We start from the raw sequence: 16,381 nt of genomic DNA, 5'->3' as shown, positions 1-16,381 counted from the left end.
CTGTCATTCAGCAGCTCTGAATGCGTGCACTAACTGAACCCATCATGTGGCACATGAGCGATGACCCACAGTGACCTTTACAGTCTGCTGAGTTAAAGAAGGTAATCCATAATGGTCACATAAGCAAGACTGGTGCGAATGTGACTGGTCAGCTAATCCGGCGACTCCCAGTTAATAACTTGTCTGAGTCGTTGCTTCCTGGATTTACAGGAGTGAGCGAGCCACTCATAGAGAAATGCACAACAAGCCTTACAGCATGGAGCTAATCTTAGTCTGGCTGGCCAGTTTCAGTAGATTATCTCTGTTACAAGCTGGATGTAGTTATAAGGCTTGAATTGTTAAGAAAGTGCACGTAATCACTGACGCCTTTGAGTGTTTAAGATCTAATAAACACACAACTTTGAATAAACGTAAATATGTGATCGTGTAAACAAAGACAATAAACCTTAACTTCTGATTGTTATTGAGTCAAACTGCTTTCAGATTATTTTATAAACCTAATCCCAACTGAAGAAGCCTCTGGGATGAGAAGTGATAACCAGAGAAGTCACACCTTCTCATTCAATGTGTTTGCTTTCATGACAGAACCCCACCATGATCAAAACTATGAATGAACACATGAGGAGTTATGTACTTAACCAAAGAGATGAAATAACTGAAAACATGTTTTATATTCGATTTTCTTCTAAATAGCCGGCCTTTGCTCTGATTACTACTTTGCACATTCTTGATGAGCTTCAAGAGGTAGTCACCTGAAATGGTTCCCAGAGGTTTTTGGCTCTCGTTGGCCCCTTTCTAAATGGTCGTGAAAATAAAGACAACTCATTGAGTGAGGTGTGTACAAACGTTTGGCCAAAAAAAAAAAATCCCCTTTCTGAAAATAACGAGCTTGCATGGACAGTGTTGTGTTTGAGGAGATAAAGGAAGTTCTCCAAACCCCACCCATCCATAAATGGTGTCCCTTAAATGTCCTACATGTCCTCTTTACAGGACGAAGGGGGTCTGCGGGGCGGATTACAGCAGGAGGGAGGTACGCTTGTTTACAGCAAAGGAAGCCTGAACTACAGGTACTCAGGAGAAGCTGGTGTGTCATGGCTACAGCCTGAATGATGAAAATGTCCCCAGGAGGCCCCAGAACAAACAATAGCAACAGATTACACGTCATTTGATGCCGGTGTTCCTTGTGTGACGGAGACATTTCTCTCTGAACCCAAACAAGCGTGGTTCTACCGGTCCCTACCCCTCCCTCCATTACAGGACTTCTCTGTGAAGAGCAGCTGCATTGAGTGTCAGCAGGAACCGCCTGCTCTGATGTCTGGTTGCAGCTGGTGTGAAGCAGCAGAGGGGGAAGACAGCTGGATCACCTCTCTCTCTCTCTGCCTCGGGTGACTCTGTCGATGTAAAGCGTCCGAGACCTCCCCTGAGCTCAGGCCGAGGAGCAAAACACAGGAGAGCGCTGCGAGGAAGCAAATCTGCTTAGCGGCAACAAAACACGCTACGAGGAAGGAAGACGGGGCTGTGGACAGCATGTGGAGCACAGGCCTCAACACCCATGCCTACAGGGAGGGGTTGGTGCCATAAACTTGTCGTTCACATGGATGACAGCAGAGGTTAAAGAGAAGAGGGTGTGTCAGGCTTTAAATACCGGTTTGGTTAGTTTGCAGCTCAAGAAGACATAAAACCAGTCTGACAATGCCACGGAGCAGTGGGAAAACAGCTGAGCAACAGAGCTGCTGGACTAAAACCAGCTCTTTTATTCATTAGTACCAGTCCTGCTGCTGCTAAAAGACCAAAACCATGTTCATCCATGAACCGTTTCCAAACCTTTCATAAAGAGCAAGCGTGGTCTCCCGTGAAAGGTCAGTTATGTACAGCAACGGTTTCAAACTGGGAAGGTACGAAAACATCGATACGCCACAATATCGAAGTATTTCCTGTTGCGATGCCGAGCAGTCTCTTTTCTGTGGTGCGACTCAGACTCTGCCAGCTGGGTGGCAGCGTTTTTACCGCCTTTACTCTGGATGTGTCTCAGAAGTGTCTGGTCTGAGTTTCAAAGCTGAAACTGTGGCTTGGCTTCTGGACATCTCCCACTCTCTCCTGCGTGGGATCTAAGTAGCCTCGCCAGATCTGCGCTCCTTCATAGTGAAAAAATCTCACCAAACCCCAAAACAACAGACTCAAATACTTTTTTAATGTATTATACAAATTACTAAGAACCAGCTTAACAATTGTTCACTATATATTACACGTTTTTAAAAAAACATAAAAAAGTCTGTAAGAAGAAGAGAACAGAACCAGTGTATTTACAGCAGCAACACTTACTTACAGGAGGAAAGACGAGCTCCAGCCCATCGTTTCCAGCATGGCTCCATTCACCAGTTTCTGAACAACACAACAGCGGTGGCAGTGAGATCAAACTGGTGGTGCGTGGTAATACTCACGTGGTGCAGTTAACTATAAAGATTTGGCTCAATCATTGTGTACTGACAGACTGAATACTTATGAGGAAAATAACTAAAGGTTGTTCAAAGAAATGCTGAGAAAAGGTGGATCTGGTAAATCCTTTTGATCTGGTTCTACTGAGTTCAGTCCTTCATTGTCCTTATCAATCCTTCATAGGCAGTGTTCATGAAACGTTGGGGGTTCCTGTCTGAGACAGTCTCAGGTGTTGGTCGTCTCTGAAGGTAGCCTGAAGTGCATCAGTGACATCATCACAACACCTAGCTCCAGTCTAAACCGCTTTCACAGAACTGAAAATGAGAGCACTTCATTTGTTTGTCACTCTGAATCCCACATAAAATTCCTTCATTCTTCGAATGTTTTTACACATAAACAGGTAAGTGCAGCCGAAGGCACAAAGTCAGCCTGTCACAGTGACAGTTGCCCGCAGCGGGACGGCAGCTAGCTATACGATTGTTCCTGGTTTGGAGTCTTCGTGCCAGTGGATGTGCTCCTCCGGGTCCATGCTGCTGTGGTTTACATCTACATACGATCTGTGGCGGACACACAGGATTGATGCAAATTAGACAGACAGCATCAACATCGCCTGTGCTGAAAATACAAAAGCACATCACCTCCTCATGCTGATTTTAAAGTCAGACTCAAACACCAATACTCTCAGCCACAGAACCTTTCACACATGTATGGATGCAGGCCGGCGTTACACACATGCACAGCTTGAAACAATCAGAGGTAGGGGTGGGCGGTATAAACGGTAGAAATGATATTAATTTGGCCAACGGTAGAGATTTTGACTATACCGGCCTATCGCGGTAGCGCATGTTGATGGCGTCATCAAGCGGCGGCTGTTGAGGCTGAAATCATGGAGCCTGTGGAGGAGGAGGTTCTCGTAAAGAAGACCGGTGCATCATCGGTCATTTGGACTTGGTTTGGCTTTAAGGAGTCGGATGTGGAGCAGAACGATATAATCTGCAAGGTATGCCGGAAGAAAGTATTAGCGAATAGAGGGAATACATCTAATTAGTTTTACCACCTCAAAACGAAGCACGTCGTGGAATACGAAGAGAGCCAAAAACTGCGTCCTCAACAAACGCCCAGTCAGTCGAGCGGTAAGAAAAAAGGTGGTCTTACACACCAGCAGACGGATATTTTACAAGCATTTGCTAAAGGCACTCAGTATGAGAGAAATAATCAATGGTGGATTGATATTACAAATGCCATTACCACGTACCTGTGTAAGGACACGGTGCCGTTTCTTACAGTGGAGAAAAGCGGCTTTCGGGACATGATTAAGACACTCGATCCACGTTACGAGGTACCGAGTCGCAAACACTTCAGCCAAACAGAGATGCCTAAACTGTACGAGAAAGTCCGCGAGCAAGTAAAGCAAGAAAATTAATAAATTTTCTTAAAATGACATTTTATACTGTTTGAAGTGTGCTTATTCTGCTGCTGCAATGTATCTGGTATGTGAGTATGTTTAGAAACAGTCGTTTTTGACATATATACAAAAGAAAGTCATATGTCGCAATATATACCGTTACCGCACATTTTTCAAATTATATCGCAATATAGATTTTAGGATTTTAGGCTATATCGCCCACCCCTAGTCAGAGGTCACATTAGTCCTTTGGCACACAGCTGCTCTCGGACAGCAAACCACCATTATGAGGTCAGTACTTTACATTGATCAATGGGGTCTGTAGTGTGGGCGGCGGCACCGGGCCTCGGTGAAAACAGGAGCTGACTGTTGGTGACCAGCATGGTCGACAACTTAACAAGCAGTCACAGGCCTCGCTCTACCACTGCAGCAAATTCTAAAGACTATTTAGAAAAATTTGCAACACAGAGTGCTCTTCAAAAATATTCAGTCGTTGCAGCGGTCCAGAACACAACTAGAAACCTTCTGAACTAATATCATGTAATTTTAGATGCAAAACAACTTTGGGAGAGATTTGCAACCACAGGGAGGTAGATTTGAAACAAACTGAGAAGTTATTGAATAGGGATGGGTACCTTTGACATTTGAATCGATCCGGTACTAATTCCCGGTACCTAGGAATCGATACCGGTACTTAAAGGTACCAATTTTCGATACTTTTGAGTGTTTATTATTTTAATTCTCTTTTATGATTAAATATATATTTTTCTCAATATATAACCATATTTAATAAATAAATAATAAATATCACGATAAATAACATACAACTGTTTGTATTTTAACATCGTCCTTGTAGTTTTATAAGCTGATAATTAAACTGAAGCAAACATCTTTACTGTGAACTAAATTTACTGTGTATCTTCATTCCTTTTGCCGTCCTTTTTCATTTGATTTTTCCTACTGGGAAGTTAGAATTTCCCAGGAGAAAGCGAACGCACCATTAGCTGATAACAATGGTGGCATAGGAAGCTAACACATCAAGCTACGTTATCTTAAACAGTTTATTTAGCTGCGGGAGCAGATTAAAACGATGATGCCTCACACTTAGATCGTCACTGGTTTCATCTTCACCCAATCACCCGTTGCATTTAGTAAAGTGAAACCAACCTTTAGAGCGCGTTCATGTTCTTCTAGTTGGAAATTCGGAGTTCCGAGGAGAAAGCGAACGCACCATTAGCGAAACGGAAGCTAACATATCAAGCTAATGTTATCTTAAACATTTTATTTACCTACCGGAGCAGATTAAGATGAGGATGTCTCACTTAGATCGTTGTCGCTGGTTTCATCATCACCCAGTTACCCATCACATTTAGTGAAGTGGACCCAAGCTTTTGCGTGCGTTCTTTCTACCATGCTGCTCTGTTTACAACTGGCTCGCAGGGACCGACGACATAACGCTGTTGCGCATGCGCAGCTGTCTTAGCAAGTTCTCGTTATGAAGGACGGGTACCGAAACGAGGCACCGTTTGAAATGACGTGAATCGGTGTTCAGTCGGTACTATGGAATTCGGTCAGTACCTTAAAAAGTACCGAATTCTTTGCTGGACAGGTGCTGTTTATGTGTAACTCTGTCACGAGCCCCATGCTGATTCCTGTGGACAAGTCTCCTAATTTATCCTAATTTTGTGTCTCAGCAGTCAGAGCCCAGTGAAATGCAGGCCGACGGGCCATGTGTGCCAAGAGGAGGAGCAGGTAGCGCAGGCTGCAGCTGAATGTGACCCATCAGTGTAAATATGCCACCTGACACAAGAAGCCAGCCAGCCAGCCATATTTTGAACATGCCATGCAGTTTCCTTTCCGTCCATGACACAGATGATTAAAGTTCACTCCAAAGCATCAACAGGAGCTGTGGATTAAACAGCCGACACGACAGGCGAGTGCACAGGCTCGGGCTCTCGCTGTTTACTTACTATGAGCTACCTTTAGCAAAAGGCACGTTACTGAGCCTGTGCCCTCTGGAGAAGTGGGGCTGTGCAGGGCTGGAGACCGCCTGCCTGACTCGACAGCCGGGAGAGGGTGAGGAAGAGGGCAGGGAGGAGGTGGAAGAGGAACCAGAGGAGGAAGAACTAGCAGGGAAAAAAGTACAGCGTCTCTGGCCATCGGGGCTACGCCAGGAGCCTTTTACAAGCTGGGACGAGCCGTATCTATAAGAGAGCAGGGCCCAGGGGACAGTTAGGGACAGCAGAACCACTCTTAAGCTCTACAGAAGACCTGCACAGATCCTTTAATCCTACTGCTGAACCAGACTGTCCTAGATGCCTATGGAAGAGGTTTCCCTGCAGAATTTGAGAAGACAATAAACTGACATTTTCTACCTATCAGTGCTGTTGTGTGTAAAACTGAGCAAAACTAAATCTGAGTTTATATCTTCAGCCATCAACTCTAAGTAATTAAAAACCAACACTTAGCCCTGAGGATGAAAAGGATCAGGGAGTGGCTTATTGGATCAGCAGGAAAGCTGAAGCCACGCTGGTTTTTTCCTCACCTGCTGTGGGTGGAGAGGCTGCAGGGGGCCGTGTTGTAGGAGTAGGAGTAGGGCTGCGGCTCGTGCATGGGCATGTCATATTCTAACATACCACGACCGCTCATCTGGGTGTGCCAGTTCCCGCTATGAGAGGCTGTCGACACTGGAGAAAAAAAAAAAAAAAGAAATCGATCAAACGGTGAAAAATGGCATCATCGCGTGGAGGACGGGTGGTGTAGAGATCTTACTTGATGAGTAGGAAATGGTCCTGTAGTTTTGTGGATGTGGTGCAGCCATGATCTGATGGCTCAGGCTGTGCTGGGGGGCCCTGTCGTAGTCGTAGTCACCGTGTCGGTGTGCCGTGTTGCGTTCGTACCAGACCTTTAAGTGCTGGGCCACCAGCGCCTTCTGACTGTTCCTGCTAACCTGCTCGTTGCTGCGCGGTACCGGGCGGTTCCTGGGAGGACGCACTGTGGCGTAAAGGTTATGTGGAACGCCATCCATCTCGTCTGTGCCGTAGGGACTGTGCATGTCGTAGTTGCGGTACGCTGCTTGTGTGTGGTGGTAGGAAGGGTTGACGCTATAGTGACCCTCCACCTCGTTTTCGTACACGTAGACTCGGTTGGTGTGAGGCTCAGGCTCTAAGTAGTTCGGATAGCCTGTGACATAGTAGGCCGTGGTGGTGGGTCTGGTCCGAGGTGGGTAGGCGTAGCAGGGCATCCGGGCGTCCGGCTGAGCCAGGTTGGGCATGCTGCCAGTGTTAGCGTACAGGTCTTTCCTGTGGCGGCCATGAGCCCTGCGCCTGTGGGGGTGGTTGCCCGGAGCGCTGTATTCCACGCTGGACTGGCTGGTGTAGGAGGAGCCGTCGTCCAGGATGTCGGTGCTGTTGCTGCGTCGGGCAGTGGAGATGGTGAAGGTCGGAATACTGGGCGCTTTGGTCTCTATCGCGACCTGAGACTGAGACTCTAGGCTCCCGCTGCGTTGACGGAAATGTTGCGGAGCGTCTTCAGACCTACGGATAAAATCACATCACCTGTTATAGAGCAACGCCTTTAGGAGCAGTTTAAGAGGAGATGACGACATTTCAAGTAAATCTTTACATAAATGCAGTTATGTCTAAGGACGGACCTGAGCTGCGTGCTGCTGTAGGCATTGCGGGTGAGAACAGGAGTGGCGGGCATGCTGCGAGCCTCGTGGGGCTGTCTGGAAGCTGGTTTAGCCAGACCGCTGCAGCTCGTTAAGGCCTCAGTGCGACTGCAGCGGGCTGACTCGTGCACTTGGTTGCAACTGAATCTGAAATACAGACAAAAGGTTAGTTTTTCAGGGTATTCACCTCTTCAGGGCTAACTCCTGCCACTGACATGGCTACCTTCTCATCACAGGAGATAAATAAAACCCAGGGAAGAAGACATCACCTGTGTCATTGTGTAAACACCCGCAGCAGCTGCTGTTCTGCCTCACTTTCCAACACCATGTTGCTGTTTTCCTTCTAGTCTCAGTTTGGGATTGTTGCCTGTTCACTCACAGGTAGCAGCATGTTTCCTTTCTACCTATTTTTAAAGGCACTGATTGGTGCAAGACTGTTGGAGAAGCAGGAGAAGGAGGGAAGCTGGAATGCAGCTTTGGATCTACTCTGCAGGTCTGAACTAGCTTCGTGCTTCAGGCCATTACAGCAAAAGTAAAGGTGATTCTACGTTGCCGCAGTATTCAATCACCCATTTCTTATCCGTCTGCTGGGATGAATCCATAACTATTCACATCAAAGCAGCTGTGAAGGTTTTAGCCGTGTACCTCACGTCTCCTAGCTGGTCATGAGCGGAGGCTCGCCTGTCTCTGCTGTAATGGATGTCCAGAGTGTCTGCATGATGTGGTCTAGGGGAGTACTGCACTGATCTGGACCGCTGCCTTTGAGAACCAAGTTCCTCCTCTGGGAGACAAAAGGAATTGGGTGAATTTGTTTGTTAGGAAAAAGGGACGAGGGAGCAAACATCAGAGACTTCTTACCGTCATCTAGGTTGAGGCTGTCAGAGAGAGAGCTGATGTCTGAGGTCAGAGCATCATCTGAAAATAAACATTAAAGGGATAAATCATCCGATCGTGAAGACATTTCACTTCTTGACCGTCGTGTCCTGGACTGTACCTGCTAGGACCAACGAGGCTCTCTGAGTGGGTTTCTTTCCTTTGGTTTTCCTGTAAGCATTTATCTCCAGCTCGATCTGCTCCAGCTTCCTCAAAGCATCCTTAAGGTTGTCCTTCCTCTTCCTTTTCACCGTTTTGTTGAGATCGGCCTCATTGGTGAGCTTATTGGCCGCCTCTACGATCTTCTGCTGCAACGCAAACCTGCTCTCCAGATTCCTAAGATGTGGGTCCTGTGGAGAAACACACACACACATGGTCGGTGGGGGGTTTCCAGCAACTGCGCACACACACACACACACACTCCAAAGAACAAAGAAAACAGACTTCAAATATCCCCTGCCTCAGGTAAAAGACACAACAAGGTGTTATCTCTACATGCCACATCTCGTGTGACAACAAACTCTGATTTCTTCGTTCTAACTGATACCTAACGGCTGCAGGGGCTAACAAGCTAAGCTTGCTTTTACAAAGTGTTTCGTCACTTGAACCCCCAAACATGAGCTAAACCCTCAATCTCCATTTCACAACAGCTGAATTAAATGACTGCAACAAACATATTGGTGCAATAATGGTGTTGCCTAACAAACAGGTGGATGACAACAGAAACGCAGCCAAACAAGAACCCAACCTCATCATAAGGGAACATGTCATCCAGTTTAAAGGCCGTCCCAACACGCCGCCGCACTGGAGGGGCCTTCTCACCAGTGGATATGGGATACTCTTTAGGCAGTTTGCCTGTCAACTCCTGCAGAGATCGGTGTGGAAACCAAAGTTAAGATGATTCCTGAAAAAATAAAAACTTTAAGTTAGAACTACTTACAGCTTCTCTCAAGCAGATCTTTTTGAGTTCTTCAAGTTTCTGCGTCAGCTTGTCCTGAAGGTCCTTCTCCTTTTTTTTTAATTCAGCAATCTTCTCCTTCTTCTGTTCCTCCGTGACTTCAGAGTCAGCAGAACCTGGGATCAGCACACGCCTGATTAACTACGAATTATATCATAAATCATCCCCTGTCAAAGACAGGAACTCTTATTACCAGTGGAGATGAGGCTTCCATTGCTGGCCATTATCAGAGGATCTTTGCTCTCGATGAGTTTACTGATCCGTGGGGCGGTGATCTCCGTCAGGTCCACGGCGATTTCTCCGGAGCTCCTGCTAGTGGTCATGTTCGCCTGTGGAGGAATGCAGAGGGGAAACGGCCTTGAGTAAAAACACAGAAGATGTAGGGACTGTACTTTATATTAGGGTATCTGCAGGTTTAAGGGAGCCAAATGTAAGACTTTTTAAGACCTTTTTAAGGCCACTTTGACCAAATTTAAGCTATTTTTAAAATTAAATTTAAGCTATAATTTCCAGCTATTGCCTGGAGCCGGTGCTAACCACGTCGCGAACGTGGGATTAGCCATCCAGTTACCATTAAACTTGCACTTCCCCATGGCGCAAGCTCCCACTAGCTTAACCAGCTAATGTGCTCATCTAAAAATAGCCCCCTTTCACAACCAACTGAATGTGAACGGTTCCACTTACGCCAACATCGTACACAAAAAAACGCTGAACACCAACTAGGAATTCATGAAAATTTTATAGAAATAAAAGAATCTTGTTTAGTGGGCCTTTGGTAATTTAAGACCTTTGGAAACTGTATTTAAGGATTATTTGTCATTTTTAAGGATTTTTAAGGCCTTAAATTTGGAAAAGCCAATTTAAGACTTTTTAAGGACTCACGGATATCCTGTATATGAATGTAAGAGGCTGTGCATATGCATGTGTGGTCCTCAAACATCTCTGTCATCACTCAGCCTGGGCTCTTGACACACACACACACACACACGCACGCACGCACGCACAAACACACACACACACACACACACACACACACACACACACACACACACACACACACACACACACACATGCCTAACCCTAACCCCTGTAATGAACATTTCACAGGTAAACACAGCCTGTTGCTTCATCTCTTTAACACTAGATCTCAGACCAGAATAAGGCAAACATAGATGGAACAATTCATGGATTAAAAAAATCAAGAGTTGTTTAAACTGGGTGACCTCCCACTGCTAAGCAGTCACATGTCTCACAGGAAAGCTAAACAACTTCAGTAAAACTGAACATTGTACCAAAGTCTTGTGTGTTTGTGATAAAACACAATCATCAACATAAGACCTGCTAGATGCAGCCTCCTGAATCCTCCTGCACAAAGTGGAGGAGAGAACAAGTCAGATGTTGCATCAGTCTGTGGGCTCTCTGTTCTAACTATAAAAGGAGGATGTTAAGCATATTCTGAAGATATTCGGGCGTTCTTATGAAAAGGATTTGGTTCAAATCAAACTAAATCTGTCTCAAAGAAATAAACAAAAACAGACAAAAGGTTTTAGACACAACTATTAGCCTGTCAAGCCATCCTATATATGTGACCCTACAACCTAGGGCTGTGCGATCTGCTGATATAAGATCGTTAAGTGTTATAAAGTGATGACGATCTACCAAAGCTCAGAGATCGTAGAACCGTCTATTCACGTCCTCTCACCTGTGCCATTATTTCTGGACGTGCCTACCGGCATATTTGTCTTCAGCCGAGTCGCGCTATTTGCTGTTCTGCTACTGTCGGCATGACTGACACGCCAACAGCAAGTTTAAGGCGGTGTGTTGGTTAGTTTAGCTGGGCTGCTCGGTGGAGCTGAGGAAAATAATCTAACATCCGATGCACTAAGATGCAAACATAAACGATTATGAATCTTTGAAGAAGCACACCATACTCAAATATAGTGGCTAGCTGCTAGCATTAGCCACTAGCTTGCCCCGTCTCTAAGCGGTCATTAAGTGTATTCTCAAGCGTCTGCTCGATCAGGGAACCTCTGGGTCACAACGTGCCCGTGGGACATTTGAGACATCTCTCTCTCTCTCTCTCTCTCTCGCTCTCTCTCTCTCTCTCTCTCTCTCTCTATTTTAGGGTTGTCATGGTAACCGGTGTAGCGGTAAACCCCAGTAAAAAAAAAGTTGACAATAATAAGAACCGTCTTGTTTTTTAAAAAACTATATTATCTCGGTGGGTTTACCGTGGCTGCGGTGTAGGCGCGGTGACCCTTACCAGCCACCGTATCATCTGCTGAAGTTGCTGGTGGCACAAGCGCACTTTGTTGTTTACAACCAAAACTTTCTTGAAGCTAAAGCTGAAATAATGGCCAAAGGAGGAGACGGCAGCACTCAGAACTTTTATTATCCCTCAAAAAAGACAAAGTCGGAAGTACGGGCATTTTTTTGGATATTTGAAGAATGCCGAGGGACATTTGATAGAAGACGGCTATCCTGTTTGCAGCACGTGCAGAAAAAGTGTCTGTGAAAGGCAGCAATGCTTCAAATCTCATGACACATCTGCGTGACCATCACCCACAACTCTACAGTCAACGCAAGGCAAGCTAACGTTAGCGTTTTAGCTAAAATGCGTGATACGAGGATTTGGGTTGAGGGAGAATGCAACGAGTCGCTATATAAAGCAGCCGCAGCGCCGCTACCTGCATATAAACCGTGTCGCGGACACCGCCATGTTGAAGTGACGCTATGCATTACGGGGCTCCCAGGGGCAGATAAGAGTTGGTCTCTCTCCGAGAATAATTATGAATTTAACAATGATTACTGTCTGATGACATTTTCCCAAATCTGCAAAGCTCACTAGAAGGACACAAACTGAGGACAACATTTTCCTGATATAGGGATTATTACTCAAGTAAGGGTAAAAAAGTATCTGATTAGAAGGCTACTTGAGTACTGAGTATTATCTGATCTAATATTTTTAAAATGATTACATCAAACAGACAAAAATAAGAATTTATGGGCAAATATTGGTATTTTAAAGACTAAAGGAGAAAAATGTAAACAAATAAACAACATAATTACAAAATAACACATTTTAGGCAAAATTTAGCCACAAACTGAGGACAATATTTCCTGATATACAGGGTTTATTTAGTTTCCTGAAAATGTAACATGTTTAAAAAAAATGCCGCGATAATACCGAAAACCGTGATAATTTTGGTCACAATAACCGCGAGGTTAAATTTTCACGCCGTGACAACCCTTATATATATATATATATATATATATATATATATATATATATATATATATATGAGAGAGAGAGAGAGAGAGAGAGAGAGAGAGAGAGAGAGAGAAAGAGAGAGAGAGAGAATGACATTTTAAGATTTTTTTAGGATTCTGAAATATTTATGCTATTTTCTATGAAGGGGTATGACTTTATATTTATGTATTTTAATGGTAAATAACTTCCAAAACGTCCAAATTGTCAAAATAGAAAAATTCGTGATCAATCGTGATCGTGATTTTGCAAAAAAAAAAAAAAAAAAAAAATAAATATATATATACATATATATCATGATTTAATTTTTTCCCATATTGCCCACCCCTACCACAACCCATAAACAGATCTCAGCTGTGGGGCAGAGTCTACATTTGTCTGTCATACTCTGTTGAAGAAGACACAAATACATCCTTTTGCTAAATAAAGGACTTCAGCACCTTTATCTGCTCTTGACTCAAGGAAAAGCCCAAGTCTAAATAGTGTAAAGTTGATGCCAAAGCCATTTTAAAGAAGCTATCGCTATCTGTGTTTCACTCACTCGCATCATCCCACCCACCACACCGATAAGAGCGCTGTGATTGGCCCACCACACCGATAGAGCGCTGTGATTGGCCCACCACACCGATAGAGCGCTGTGATTGGCCCACCAAACCGATAGAGCGCTGTGATTGGCCCACCAAACCGATAGAGCGCTGTGATTGGCCCACCAAACAGATAGAGCGCTGTGATTGGCCCACCAAACCGATAGAGCGCTGTGATTGGCCCACCAAACCGAAAGAGCGCTGTGATTGGCCCACCAAACCGATAGAGCGCTGTGATTGGCAAGACACAAAACTGCTCAGGCCAGTGGTAGACCAGCTGAGGCTCCAGTGGAGCATGGCTAGATCAACCTGCAGAGCAGAATCTTTTTGCTGCTGTCTGGATGTCTAGGCTACACAACAGCTGTCCTTGAGCCAAACACAGAGTTTGAGGTAATTCTCTCATCCAGTCAGAGACTTTCTCACCATGTAAACACGCAACCAAGCAGTAGCAGACCATAACAAACATCCTGATGTCTCAGAGCTGTCAGACATCTGGTGACTGAGTTCACCTTCTGCAACGTGTTGGCATACGTCAACGACAAGAGAGTGCAGCTGTTAATAAAAACACAAGTTGGGAACCCCTAGTGTAGCACTCTGAAACAGCTGCAGCCCTAAAGTAAACCCAATCTTTGAATCATTTTTACTTCACATCTGAGGAGTGATGAGTAAGCATATGAGCTAAGAGTTGAGGAACACTTCCTGACGTGGAGGTTAATGAAACAAGGCTGGAAGCCCGAGACATCCTTAGGAAGCCTCAAGTATAAGACACGGATCAGAAAGCACGTCACATGATGAAGGAGCTGCAACATAAACACGGACTTGGGTCCCAGTTCAGACTAACAACAGAACCTCTGGTCTATCTTCATGCTTTACCTTCCATCCAACATTCAGTTCAAGTTTAAACTGAAATACGTTAAAAGTCCTCCCAATTTATATTTGACGTATGAGGGTTGGGTTACTCAACAAACCACAGCTGAGTGTATTTGCTGGCTTGTTGCTGTGAACAACCTGTTACACAAACATACTCCTAATAAGGTAACGTCCTTATTAGGAGTTCCACGTCTTCATCAACCAAAACATTAATGCTTCAGACCGTTATGCTAATCTGTGTGAGTGCACACACACACACACACACACACACACACACACACACACACACACACACACACACACACACACACACACACACACACACACACACACACACACACACACACACCTGTATAGGTCACCAGGTACCATGCCAGTGCTCTAAGCGTGTGATGAGGTGTATTACGTGTGTTTAGGGTCAACAACAGCTGATCTGACAGAGACGGTGAACAACTGAAAGTGACTCAGAGAGCCGGAACAGAAGACTCACTTTGCTTTCCTTCGTGTCCAGGTAGAACTGGTGCTGACTGATGGCCATCGCCCAGATGGTTTTAATCAGAGAGTGGCTGGCATACCATGAGTGAATAACCAGACCGGCCTGTCCGAATGTTCTCTTGGTCACCTTTCTCCTGTGGATAACACAAACAGAAGGGTTAGATATATTAACGCTGTAGCTTTAACCCCTGTGTGAGGAGAGGAGATGCTCGAACAACTAAAAGGGTGGCTTTCTAACAGCGGGAAGCAGTCGGGTTAGAGCCATTAACACAGAGCTCTAAATGGGCCAGTGGCTGCTGACGCCCTTCATTGTGTCAGAACATCTGCAACAAGGGCAGCCACCAAAATAGGAACACTTGAAAGTACAAGAAAAGCAGCTACTGAGCTGATAATGCTGCTGACCTGTGGGGGTCGTTCACTTCCACTGCAAATTTCTTCTCCCGGAAGTACAAATTCTCCAACTGCTTCCACTGAAACAACTGTGACAGAGATAGAGATGGTTATTCAGAGAGGGTGTGGGGCGAGCAAGGACATTACACACCACTAAGCACCCAGCCCAGACCCAACAGGGGGTTTGCAGAACATCAATGTAAAAGTCACTGGATACACAAAGGCTGCTGAACAAATATCACATGAGAGGTAATAAATTCTCTTAAAGACAACAGCACCATGAGGCAGGTATTAAAGTAAACTGGGTCTAAGTCACTGTAGCAGAAGCTGTGGATGGGCCTCAGTGGGCCATCTAATCAGGTGTTAGTGCGAGCTACAACAGGAACTACTGCAGGAGAAGAACTGTGCCAGATTTTCATTTCATTCTGTTGCAGAGGAGGAAAAAGGAAAACGTCTCAGACTCAAACATCTGCTCTACTCACGCAGTAGATCTGGAGCTACTTAGCAGTGACTCTACTCTCATGTCAGAAAAGTTACCTAACAACAGTTTTCCCTGACACCATCAGAGCATTCAGCTCTGACATGAAGAATGTTCTCTGATGTGGTAAATTTAAACTACAACACCTCACATAAACTAAACCACCTAGAAACTCACAGAAACATCAAAACGTGTAAACTACAGACATCAGCTGAACACGGACGAGCTTTACCGTACGGAGGGTTTAGTCCTTATCAGGCCCCAGAGGAATTCTCCCGGACGAGATCGAATCCTTTGACTGACTTTCCCACAGGGCTAGAGCTCCCTCCAACAATACGCTCTCTTGTCTGTTCTCAGGAGTGAGATAGGTGTAGCAAGAATTTCAGCTGAGCTGGCCACGCCCCCTCCACCCCCCCCCCCCTCCTTTGACATCACAGACACCTCTCTCTCTCTCCCTCTCTCGTCCTTTTCAAGTCAGACCAGAAGAGCAGGTTGCATGCTGGTATTTACTAGGCAAAGTTTTCCTCCTCATTTGTAGACATTTATTTCTGCTTCCAGTTATTCAGACTTTAAATGCCGCTCAAACTCGGGAACTGCTTTTGACACGGTAACCAAGACATCCCTGTAACGCTGCACATAGAATGTAACACAACTGGTGGCTTCAACAGCATGGTATTTAAAATACAGCGATGCACGCTTTAGATCAGTACAATGAAAACCAGGATACAAAGGGTTTGATAGCAGCACAACATAAAGCGACACTGGATCAGACAACAGGAGAGAAATGTCAAGTCATAGTAGCTAAATAAGCTAAAATTAATTAACTGATGAGATGCACAGCCCTATATCCTTTGGTATTGTTTATGTAACTTGCGGAGGCAGGGAGATCCAAAAACCTAGGAAAGCTTCACACCTGCCTCTCACAATTGCTTTGCTCCATTTACAAGGTAACGA

At 45.1% G+C, this 16,381-nt stretch overlaps 1 protein-coding gene across 4 annotated transcripts in view; it reads right to left on the bottom strand.

The window, feature by feature from the left end:
- Positions 1 to 2,170: 2,170 nt before the first annotated feature.
- Positions 2,171 to 16,381, bottom strand: part of frmd4ba (FERM domain containing 4Ba) — an 80,375-nt gene continuing 66,164 nt past the window's right edge. For 2 of the 4 annotated variants that reach the window (XM_015959920.3, XM_015959917.3), the window contains exons 12-24: positions 14,962 to 15,038; positions 14,555 to 14,693; positions 9,536 to 9,671; positions 9,325 to 9,458; positions 9,133 to 9,249; positions 8,506 to 8,734; positions 8,370 to 8,426; positions 8,157 to 8,292; positions 7,494 to 7,658; positions 6,614 to 7,377; positions 6,387 to 6,528; positions 5,812 to 6,045; positions 2,171 to 2,993 (exon numbers count right to left, since the gene is read on the bottom strand). In XM_015959920.3, coding sequence (XP_015815406.3) covers position 2,993; positions 5,812 to 6,045; positions 6,387 to 6,528; positions 6,614 to 7,377; positions 7,494 to 7,658; positions 8,157 to 8,292; positions 8,370 to 8,426; positions 8,506 to 8,734; positions 9,133 to 9,249; positions 9,325 to 9,458; positions 9,536 to 9,671; positions 14,555 to 14,693; positions 14,962 to 15,038 — 2,331 coding nt within the window. In that variant the 3' untranslated portion in view covers positions 2,171 to 2,992. The remainder of the gene's footprint in view (positions 2,994 to 5,811; positions 6,046 to 6,386; positions 6,529 to 6,613; positions 7,378 to 7,493; positions 7,659 to 8,156; positions 8,293 to 8,369; positions 8,427 to 8,505; positions 8,735 to 9,132; positions 9,250 to 9,324; positions 9,459 to 9,535; positions 9,672 to 14,554; positions 14,694 to 14,961; positions 15,039 to 16,381) is intronic. The other 2 variants (XM_015959918.3, XM_015959919.3) reach the window with 2 other exon arrangements.

The sequence above is a fragment of the Nothobranchius furzeri genome, chromosome 3 (genome assembly GCF_043380555.1).
Source record: "Nothobranchius furzeri strain GRZ-AD chromosome 3, NfurGRZ-RIMD1, whole genome shotgun sequence".
In the NCBI taxonomy this organism is placed as follows: Eukaryota; Metazoa; Chordata; class Actinopteri; order Cyprinodontiformes; family Nothobranchiidae; genus Nothobranchius; species Nothobranchius furzeri.
Note: the sequence above shows the minus strand (reverse complement) of the source record. Positions and strands in the feature narration are given on the sequence as shown.